Source organism: Microtus pennsylvanicus, chromosome 3 (assembly GCF_037038515.1).
Source record: "Microtus pennsylvanicus isolate mMicPen1 chromosome 3, mMicPen1.hap1, whole genome shotgun sequence".
NCBI classification, from domain to species: Eukaryota; Metazoa; Chordata; class Mammalia; order Rodentia; family Cricetidae; genus Microtus; species Microtus pennsylvanicus.
Window position 1 is genome coordinate 139,729,916 of NC_134581.1, and position 11,543 is coordinate 139,741,458.

The 11,543-nt window shown below is 41.2% G+C and overlaps 1 protein-coding gene across 4 annotated transcripts in view; it reads right to left on the bottom strand.

Moving 5' to 3' along the window:
• The window catches only part of Ncbp1 (nuclear cap binding protein subunit 1), a 48,321-nt gene extending 36,908 nt beyond the window's left edge, over positions 1 to 11,413 (bottom strand). For 2 of the 4 annotated variants that reach the window (XM_075967275.1, XM_075967273.1), the window contains exons 1-4: positions 11,241 to 11,413; positions 4,388 to 4,476; positions 3,800 to 3,900; positions 1,727 to 1,883 (exon numbers count right to left, since the gene is read on the bottom strand). In XM_075967275.1, coding sequence (XP_075823390.1) covers positions 1,727 to 1,883; positions 3,800 to 3,900; positions 4,388 to 4,476; positions 11,241 to 11,274 — 381 coding nt within the window. In that variant the 5' untranslated portion in view covers positions 11,275 to 11,413. Of the gene's footprint in view, positions 1 to 1,726; positions 1,884 to 3,770; positions 3,901 to 4,387; positions 4,477 to 11,240 lie in introns of those variants that run through there. The other 2 variants (XM_075967276.1, XM_075967277.1) reach the window with 2 other exon arrangements.
• Positions 11,414 to 11,543: the final 130 nt, after the last annotated feature.

Below are 11,543 nucleotides of genomic sequence, written 5' to 3' on the forward strand. Positions count from 1 at the left end.
GGGAGGGCATTCTTGGCAGAGGGTTGTGCAAGTAATTTTATATACCTGGAAGGTATACAGAGGACAAGAGAACGCAACCATACTGGGGCAAACATGAAACTTAATTCCATTTCGTTCTATTCAAGACACATAAAAGTTCTGTGTTGCAGAAAGAACCTAAGAACCAGAGGTTGGGGAGGAGTCTCTAGAAGGAACATGGCCACACCACTCACAACCTCACAGTAGCTATACAAAACCTACCTACACAAGACTAGGCAGGTCAACATTCCTTCATGGACAGGGATGGAGCTCATGAGGCCCCACCCCTTCCTGAGGAGCTGTGGCAGCTAACAGTTTCTGAGGAAGAAGGTGTTTTCCTCAGCTGTGTAGCCATTAGTAAGGTGCCCATATTCCAGTAAATAACTACCTACACTTGTATGTAAGCAACTCTAAATTAAACATGTGAGTCACACATGTATAAAAAGACATCAAAGTAGAAAAAGAACTAGAAAGGGTACAGAAAGAGGAGGTAGAAAAAAGAGATAATGGGAGACCAATGTGACCAGAATATGTTAAATACGTATATGAAACTGTATTAAAAAAAATAAAAGGTTCTAATGTTCACTCCCTGCAGCCCAATGAATCATTTCATGTATCAGAATTTTAAGACCACCTACTATAAAAAAAACAGGAAGGAAGTGAAGGAGCAGAGCTTACTTACACAAAGGCCACTTTGGTGCTATTACTATGGATAGATTCAAAGGCAGAGACTTCCAATGGACAAATGTCAAGTAAGGAAGCAGCTAAGAACACAAAAAGTTACAAGCTGTGCTAGATAGAGGCAATGGGACAAAGAAGGGAATCTAGGAGAGGAATGAGAGGGAATGGAGACAGAAAGGAGGCAAAGAAAAGCTAACAATTAATGGAAGATTTCTGGATGTCTTATCCAGCGGCACATGAATTTTGGGACTTGCAAGACAAAATCTCTGGGCTCTATTTGGGATACTGGTTTAGAACTCAGGAAAAAGGTTGAGGTGGGAGACGGTTATAAATTTGGGGTCCCCATCAAAATAAAGTTGGCTTATATAGCTATTAGAGTGAATGACACTGATTCAGAAGAGAAGCTTAAATAAAAGACAGAATCATTGTTAAAAAAAAAAAAACATTTAAGGGGCTGGAGAGATGGCTCAGAGGTTAAGAGCACTGGCTACTCTGTCCTGAGTTCAATTCCCAGCAACCACACACATGGTGGCTCACAACCATCTATGAATCTGATGCCCTATTCTGGTGTGCAGGCATACATGCAGGCAGAATGCTGTATACATAATAATAATAATAATAAAAGACTGTCAACTCCAGATCATGTAAGGTTCTGGCAATTAAAAAAAAACATTTAAGGAATAAAAGATGACAACCCAGCAAAAGAGAGACAAGAATCAAAGACAGGAGCAATGTTGATGCTATTATTATTATTATTATTAGCAGGTTTACAAAGAGTTGTGCTGTAGAAGCCAAGATATAAGAAAATAAGAAATCATATGCTGCAAGGAAAAGGACCAGGACTCAAAGTAAACACAAACGACCACATTGAGTAGTAAGCAACAATGGCTCCCAAAGAACGGCTACGAGATGAGCAAGGACCAGAATTCATGATAAGAGCATAGTTAATTGGCTGTAGCTTGTTTCCTCCACTTTAACACCAACTTATAGCACGCACGTGCACGCGCGCGTACACACGCACACTTACCAAATAGACAGCTTCGTTATAGTTATTTGCTTTTAGTGATTCTTTCAGTTGGCGAATCATGGCTTCTACAAATTCTCCACCAAAGTTGTAATTTCTGGCATTCAGCAGTCCGACTAACGTTGTATAAATTGTCAGCTTCTCAGGTAACTGGCGTGCACTGATTTGAGAACCCATACAAGACAATCCCAAAGCAAAGGTTTTATGTTAAGCTGTTGAATTGTACATGACATTTTAAACATCAAATGGCTTTGGAACAAAATTACTTTTAACTGTGTTTTGAAAACGATTTCAGAAATGACATATGTGTTACTGAAAAAGTATGCAGATATAGACCCCAATATTTTTCACTGTAGTTAATTCAAGAGTTAAGTTACTTGTGAAGTTATCACACCAAAATTAACACAACTAATGTTAGACCAGTTTTTCTTCAAATGTATTGAGTGGAAATAACAATTCAACAGAAAATGGTTTCCATGGTAATGTGAAACAGATTCTTTAATGCAGAATCATTAAGGGGAACAGAGTACCGAGCGTTTCTAAACTTGGCTAACCAAGTACCGTGGGACCAAAATTCCACTTGGAGAAACATTATTGGATTGCTTATAAAAGATAAAGAATTAAAATCAGCTTCAGCCAAGTTCTTATAAGAAATGCTTAACAGGGTATGCTAATATAGTTGAGACAACGCTGAGGATAGCTAGAGGGCTCAGCGGGTTGAGGCTCTTGCCAACCTGAGTTCAACCCTAGGGTCCACATGGCAGAAAGAAAGAACTGATTCTTCTGCATGTTGTCTGACCACCATGTATTAAGGCATATGTGCACCCACATGTGTGTGCACACAAAATAAATAACTTAAAGGGATAGTAAAGGTAAGCCTAAAAGAAGTCAACAACACTTCCTACGAAAAGGAAACAGTACTAATGTAATTCTGTGGAGAATTCGTTCATACTGTTCCCCTCAGGTACAATGCTGACTGAGTACAGGGCAGGACTTAGGACCTCAAAAAATACATGTATTGAAAATAAACCTAGTCCCTAAGGCTTTCTCTAAGTAAAAAAAAAAAAAAAATTGAAAGGACACTGTCAATCAATACCAGCCCAGCCTTAAATAAACAAGCATGACTTCCAACAGTTTCAATAGCATAACAATTCCGTAATACATACTATCAGAACAGCGGGCATCATATGGGTAACTATAATAATATAATTGTTTTCATTGTTTCTTAGTCTAGAAAAACATTTTCCTGAATTGATTGGATTTCTTTGAAAACTGAAAACAAAATTTAACTACGGGTCTGGAGAACTCAGCAGTTGAGATCTTGTTCTTGCAGAGGACTCAAGTTGGATTCCTAGCAACTACCCATACCTCCAATTCTACGGTACCTAACACCCTCTTATGACCTCCACAGTCACAGACACAGATGTTCAAAACATTCATACACAAGAAAGAAATCTTTTTTAAAAAATTAACTATTAGAAGTTTCTGCTTTGTATGCATATTTTTAAATTAAAAATGAACTGCAAACAGGTAACAATTATTTTGAAATGACTGAAATGGTAACTGTAGCATCAAGGACACTTATGTCCTCAAAAAGATTCAAAAGCATCTTCAGTCTTCAAGGAAGGCCACTCACTTGATTTACAAGTTGTCCAATATATTTTGGTCTACTGATACAAAAAGGAATAAATAAATAAATAAAACCAACTCAATTCTACTTTAAATACACAAATGTGCATTCCTTGGTGGGGGAAAGGGCTCTAACTGAAAAAGAAAGACATCTACTTTCTCATATATTTTCTGATTTAAAAAATACACTCAAATGATTTTTAAATTCTAAGAAAGAAAACATATGAAAAATACTTTATTTTAGTTCTGTTTAATCACTTATATAAGTTAAAAAAAAAATAAGTTCAGCAAAGGGTCAAACAAAAATGAGCATTTCATGAGATGAGTTTCAGGACAGAAGGGAGGCCCGTGACATGTAATGTAAGCACATCCTCTGCACATCCCCCAAAGCATGTAAGAGTAGATAATACATCATCACCTGGATCCACAAATCTTTTACATACATACACTGTACAAAGAAGCCTTAAGATCTTGCTCTTGTAGTTAGGAAGATCAGCTTCCAGAACACCAGCCAAGCCTTCAAGATTGCTCTCCAAAGAGCAGGCACTCTGCAGAGGACATATGTTAATTATCTGTTAGCATTCAAAGCAATCAGTGAACTAAAGTTAATATTCCTAGATGACCATGAAAACACTAAGGTCTTCCTAAGAACTAACGACAATTTTGTGAAGAAGTCTCTTAGCATCAATCAATTCTAGTAGTTATTGTTCATTAGAAACACATTCTACGTAAAAAGAGCCAACAAAATCTTCAGAATAGTCTAACATCTGTCACTAGCAACCCACTACTGTCTTGGGCATCCAAGTCATCACATTGAGGACTATCCCTAGGTCTATTTTAAGGTTTGTCTAATAAAAATAACTTACTGAAAACCCTTAACAATCTGAATCCTAGGAGTTCCAAAACACATTCACAATGGGATACAGATGTGCAGTAATAAATAAAGCTTTGTCTATAACTTATATTACCCAAGACAACTTCAGAAATTAATCAAAGATGTCAATCACAATCCTAACCCCTGGGCTTGGTGCATACCTTTTCCCCTACTTTGCATATTAAAGACTCCAAATGATCTTCAGTCTCATTTGCATCAGAGGTCTTCCTCCTTTTGTGAGGCTGCCCACCTAGTTCAGCAACATTAAAAAAAGTTTTAAAAAAATTAAAAAAGCTACATATGATGTTAGATAATGAATCACTATAAATATTTTGTCACCTTAGGCTTTAATCACTTTTCTATCAGGCCGTATTTTTAAGAGTAGCTCTAACCAATAGTGTTCTAACTAGGCTGGGTACTGGGACAATTTCTATCCCGCATTCTTTTGTGTGCCTGTGTGTATGTGAGAAGATGTACACTCACATAAAGCCAGGAGAGGGTGCTGGGTGTCCTCCACCACACTAGTCCTTCAAGGCAAGGTCTTTCCCCGAACCTGGGGGCTCACTCTTCTTAGCTAGACTGATAGCCAGCAAGTCCTAGTGATCCTCCTGTCTCCACTCTCCCTTGAAGCTGGGGTTAAAGGCATATACTGCATGCCTAGCTTCTGAGAGTGTTGATACCCAAATTCCAGGTCTTATAATTGTGTAGTAAATGCTTTCAATGGTTGAGCCAACCCTCCAGAACCCCCATCTCTCTCTATATAAACTTTTTAAAATTTATGTTATTTTATATGTACAGATGTTTGGGCTACATGTATAACTATGTACCACTCATATGTCTGGAGCCTGTGGAGGCCAGAAGAGGACATCATATGCCCTGTAACTGGAGTTATGGACTTCTGTGAGATACACTGTGAGTGCTAGGAACTGAACCCAGGTTCTCGAGAAGTACAGGCAGTGCTCTTAACTGCTGAGCTAGCTTTCCAAGGCCTCACATCATCTCTATTACTGAGGTCACTATAAACAATACTGTCAGGAGGCATTATTTTTTCAGTTAAATTTTGTATAAACAGTGTCCAGGCAGCTATGTCCATTTCTGTGGATACACTGGGATGGCACCAACATCTAAACACCTGTAGTCTGAAGACTGCTGCTCCTGTTCTTTTACCTTACTTACTGACCCTTATTGTTGGTTCCTCAACCCGACAGTGTCAATAGTACTTGTTAATTTGATGACGTAACTAAATTGCTGCATAACCTGATGAAGTAAGGATGCAAAAACTAGTTGAATCTTTGGAGATTTATTTAAACTATGACCCTAAACATTAACAGTGCTGATGCCGAGAAACAGCCTCAGAATGCACAATGCACCAGCCTTGCTCTTCATTATTATTCAGAACCAGATTTTAGATGAGATTCAGAGAATATAAAGCCAAACACTAGATGAATGAGAGCAGCTAAACCTTACTAAACTCTTTCCTTCCTTCTGGCCCATCTATTATACCAATCCGTTATCACATCCCAAATCCCTCCTGATGATGATGATGATGATTATTATTAACAACTTGTTCCAGTTTGCAATCATTTCTGTCTTCAAAACAACCCTTCTGGGTCCTCTTGTAAACCTTTTTTATGTCAACTTGACACAGCCTAGTCATTTGAGAGGAGGGAGCCTTAATTGAGAAAATGCCTCCACAAGACTGGGCTGTAGACAAGCCTGCAGAGCATTTCCTTAATTAGTGACTGATGGAGGAGAACCCACCCATTGCAGGTGGAGCCATCCCTGAACTGGTTGGTAGTCCTGGGTTTTACAAGAAAGCAGGCCGAGCAAGATATGGTGGAGCACGCCTTTAATACTAACACTATCAGGAGAGAGGGAGGTGGGAGGTGGATCTCTTGAGTTTGGAATCAGCTTGTCTACTTAGTGAGTTCCAGGAGAGCTAGGGCTATGTAGAGATACCACCTCAAGAGAAAAAAAAGTGAAGACAAGACAAAGAAGAAAGCAGATTGAGCAAACCATGAGGAGCAAGCTAGTAGGTAGCACTCCTCCATGGCCTCTGCATCAGCTCCTACCCCCAGATTCCTGCCCTAACTTCTCTCAATGATGGAAGTATATACTTGGAAGCATAAGCTGAAATAAACCTTTTCTTCCCCAAGTTGTTTCAATCATGGCATTTCATCACCCTAACTAGATAAAAAGAAGCCAGTACAGCCATGCAGTACTCCCCGCCCCACACACCCCCTAAACTCAGTACTACGGGGAATAGAGACATGAGGATTGTTGGGGCTCACTAGCCAACCACAGTGGTGAGTTGCAGCTTTAGCCTAGTAAGGCAGAGGGTGATAGAGGAGGGCACCCAATGGCCTCTACATGGCACATACACCACGTGCACATATACAACATCCATACTGTTTGGAAATGGGGGTAGCTCAGTGCCTGCTGAACAACCATGAGAATTACACCTGTCTGTAACCTGAAGGGGGCAGAGAGCATGGAAATGGGCAGATCCCTGGAGCTCCTTGATCAACTACCCTGGTCAAATCCATGAGGAAAAAAAAATCAGCTGGAGTAAGAAAAAGGCAGGTAGATACCTCAGACCAGCAGTTCTCAACCTGTGGGTCACAACCCCTTTGGAGGTCAAATCTCAAATATCAGGTATTTCCAATTCATAACAGTAGCAAAATTAGTCATGAAGTAGCAACAAAATAATTTTACGGTTGGGGTTACCACATGAGGAGTTGTATTAAGGGTCACAGCATCAGAAAAGTTGAGAACCACTATCTTAGACACTCTAAAGAGAAAACTTAAAACACTCTTTGGGGAATGAGTTGAACATTTTCATACCCTGAACAACGAATAAGAAACAAGTCTATGGTGGCACTATAGTCCAAAACAGGCTTTAAAACACGGCCAGGTAAGTTTCACAATAGATTTGTTAAAATTACATGTTGCTATACACACTAGCTAGTGCAGAGAAGAGACCTTTGCTAACGACCATCCAAGGGCTCTTAAACAACAAAAAACACCCTGGCATGATGGTGCACACCTTTAATCCTGGCACTCTGGCAGCAGAGGCAGGCAGATGTGAGTTTGAAGCCAACCTGGTACACACAGTCAGTTTCAGGACAGACAGGGCCACCCAGGGAAACCAAATGGTGGTGGAGGAAGTGACAACAGAACAAACAAACAAACAAACAAGACATCAAATAATGTTCCTACTGCAATGTGAACCTAATGTTACACGGATACATGGTACTATTTCCTATACCATTAGGATCAGATGTGTTTGTATCCACAAAGTAGACAAAAAAAAAAAAACAACACCATAAATAAAAGAAAAAAGTAACAAAACCCAGCCAAGAAAAGTAATATACGTTGACTACAGATATAAAACGAAAATTTAATTGATTAAAAATATCACCACTGAGAGGGAAGTGGGAGGAGGAAGTGGAAATTTTGATTCCTATTATTTATAAAGTAATAAAAAAATTATCAGAGGAAAAAAAGAAATGTATTTCAAGATGGCCTTAATCACTGCCCATCGCCCTCCACCCCATGCAGCACCCCACATTTGAGTTGTAAGGCTCCAAAGACAAAACCAGAAAGTAACTAAGAATTACTGTGTTGTTTTTACTCTGAGTGGTCCACACTACAGGGTCTGAGCAGATATGCAGGACCAGTAAATGCTTCTTTTTGTCATCATATTATTGAATACAAGGTAATGTTTCTATTGCTTAAAAAAAAAATCACCGCTGAAACAAAGTATACTATCCCTCAGCATAACAAGCTTTTCACTTCTCTTCAGTTTTTCTTTCTACAGTTAAATTTAAAAACATCAATCACAGTCTAAAAGATAAAGACCTAAGTGGAAGAAGTAGATTAAACAGGTTTTCTGGACTTTTGACTAAGATTTTGAACCACCTAAATTCCTTTTTAACGATAAAACAGTAGACTTAACACCGATAAAATTTATTTTCAACAGTAATTGAAGAGATTCAGAGACATTTTAAAGGAATCGATGACTGCCAGACACAGTGGTCCACATCTTGGGGGAACATAGGGGCAGCTAACCTAGGCTACAACCAGGACATGGTAGTTCCAGCCTGGACTACATACTTCCAGACAGCAGGACTACAAGGCAGTCACATAGAGCCGTCTTAAGTGTCTAAGACTACGATAGATTTGGTACTTTCCATTTAGGATAGCCCTTTCTGTGTCTCTAAATAAACTACAGGAACTTTATCTGATACTACCTCCGTGACTCTCCAATAGTATATTGTCCTAGCAGAAATGTTTAAAATGGCCCAGAAAGGTAAGAAAGAGCCTCATCTAAATTCTCTGCTCTAGCTCTCATAACTTCTACCCCTACTTTCTCACTTCTACCAACAACGACCTCCTTGCTCTTCTCCGAACATGACAGAAATCTCTAACCTGAGCACTACCCTCATGGTTTCCTTTCGACCTCTGCTTTCTCAAACATCCATATGGCTTGTCCCTTACATCTCTCATGTCACAGTCCATCTGCAGGGAGGCCTTACCTGGCCAGTCTCTCTCCGTGGTCCCTATACCCTTTACCTCGCTTTGTTCTCCACAATCCTGTGATCATAGGAGGAATTACGCTACACTTCATTGATACATGGGAGGGAGCCTCCACTGTTATACGGTCTGCTACTGTACTGTAAGTAATTAGGAAATTGTTCAGCAAGTCCATGAGGTTCCAACTCAGACACCGAAACTTGAGGATACTCATGTCCCTTCTATAAAGTGCTGCTGGTATCTGCTCATGATCTATGAATATTGTGATACTTTACATTATCTCTATACTACATAATATAAGTGTTATGTGAATAGTTGTGACAGTGTATCATTTAAGGAATAAGGGGGGGGGGTGACTATACATTATACATTCAGTACTGAGGCCTTTTCCTTCAAATATTTTGTAACCAGATTGCTGAATTCAAGGAGAGAGAATAAAGATGCAGATGCCACAGCTCCACAGCCCAATATAGGGAAAGTCAGAGTAGAGCTGACAATAACCCAGAAATACTCAGATCTATTTGATGCCTTTAAAATCTTAAGCCACCTTTATAACAGCCATCGAATTTTTTTAAAATTGTAGATACTTCACTAAAGAGCACCACATTTTTTTATTTAGAACACTAAACTGTTTATCAAACTCTAACAATGTTTCCAAATGTGTACTACTGGAGAAACTGTAAACAGCCTTTCCACTACTCAGTGACTTGCTAGAGTGAATTTTGATTAAGAGATGCTTAATTTTACATCACTTTGTCCTAATTATTATAAGGCTTCTGTAGTCAGACCACTCTGGGAAAATAATGTAGCTGCTAGCTGGGGTAAAAAAAAGCCAATTATAACCAAAAAGTTATGCAAGCCTCCCAAACCAAAACAAAAGAGGTTTTCTATATATTTATATTCCAATTCTCCAGTTGGTTCTCCAGTGACCTTTCCCCCTCACTTCAGAGGTAGCCTGGAAGTGAGAAAGAATGGAGAAAAGAAGTGTAAAGTGAGGAGAGAGAAGGGGAAGAGCAAGAAACAAGGCCAAGGACAAATTCTCTCATCCAAAGCTAATTAGTACACTAATCAAATGCACAGCAAAGAAAACCTTTATTTCCTGTGTTTTGTACATGCATCACACAAGAGACCACCATGTTAAAAAAAAAAAAGAAACCCAAGCACAGAGGGTAGCTATGCTGACCGATGTGGCAGAGAACTGACTTGCACTGGTGCATCTGGGCACTGACAGCCTAGGCTCTTCTCTCAGGTACCCCTTAGCAGAAATCTAGGGCTTCACTGTTAAAAATTCTACTTAAAATGTGTAATTCTACTTGATGGTCTTAACATTCCAAGAGAGAAAGCTAATCCAATTGCATTGCTTCGGTTTTTTTTTCTTATGGTGTTGGCATTTATCTGTGTATATTACCTCTGAGACATTAACAGTTGATAAGATAAACACAACGAACTATTGATGAGCACAGTATCTCATAAAAGGCTTAATATTACTCCACATTATAAGGTTTAAGGAAGTCATGTGACTCTGGCAAGATCACATAGTAAATAGCAGCTGTCGAGTTTTGAACCTAAACCCTTAGGTTCTAATACTCAAACAAGCTCTGCAAACCAGGATGGCCTTGAACTCACAGAGAACCACCTGCCTCAGCCTCCCGAGTGCTGGGATTAAAGGCGCGCACCACCACCCTGCTCCAGAGTATTTTAAAAAAATATCAACAGCTCCAAGTTTCACTCTCGCGTGTGCCTGTGTCCTTGAAGGGCAGTAATGGTACAGAATTGAGCTTTTTTTTTTTTTTATGGTGGCCACACAACGACCTCCTTGCTGGCGACTATCAAAGCCGACGTGAGACTTACTGGTCTACTCAGGGTAGTTTTCCTGCACTTTCTTAAACAGAGGAACATGATTAAGGCCAATCCAACGGAACAGCACGTGTCTGTTTCTTGGGGTGTTGGGAAGACACAAAATTCTTTCCTTGACGTTTAGAACAGGGAAATCAAAGTGGCTGGTGGAGGAGGAGTAGGGCTCAGATTGCAATTCAGCCGACCTCTGTCATAGCTTTGTTCTTTTCCTGTCTTCCCAGGGTCCCTTCCAGGTGCACACTGGAGGGTTAAAACGGAAACACTGGTCCACTACATCCCCGTCACTAACTGATCCTAAGGGACAGCCCCAGACACACGTGCATTTCCAAGCTCAGCAGTGAATGGTCAAGTCTTACGCGTCGGCGGACACCAGGTCGGGTCTGCCCACGGGGCTCACCAGGCCTTCCTTCCCAGTGACCGAAGGAGCTGGGACAGCGGGAAGGCCGTCGTTTTCCCGAAGCCACTAGCCACACCCGAGCCGCGCCAGCCACCTCCTTCCCGGGCTCCCAGAACCCTTCCCAGGGAGAAAGGGCTGCCTATCTGTTCCCTAGAGACCCGAGGATCAAAGCAGCCTGGCCTCAGTTCTCAGCACCCCGCGGCGGCCAGGCCGAGGGCACTTACCGTCGTTCTCGTAACTATGCCGCCTCCGCGACATGCTGCTGCTCGCGGGTGCGCAGCCGAGCTGAGCTGCAAGTCGCCTGCAACCCCAGAACCGTCGGGCCGCTGCCGGCCGGCCGGTGCGCGGTCAGCGGCGAGGCGCGCGGAGTGTCCGGCGCGCAAGCGCACTCGCTCACGACGCCTGCCGGAAGAGCAAGAGGAGAGGTACCAGGTGGGCTCCGCGGCGAAAGGCCGGCGTCTGCAGGTCCACGCGCGGCCGCCTCCTCCCGCCTTCCACACTGGGGCCTTCCCGAGGGCGAGCTAAAT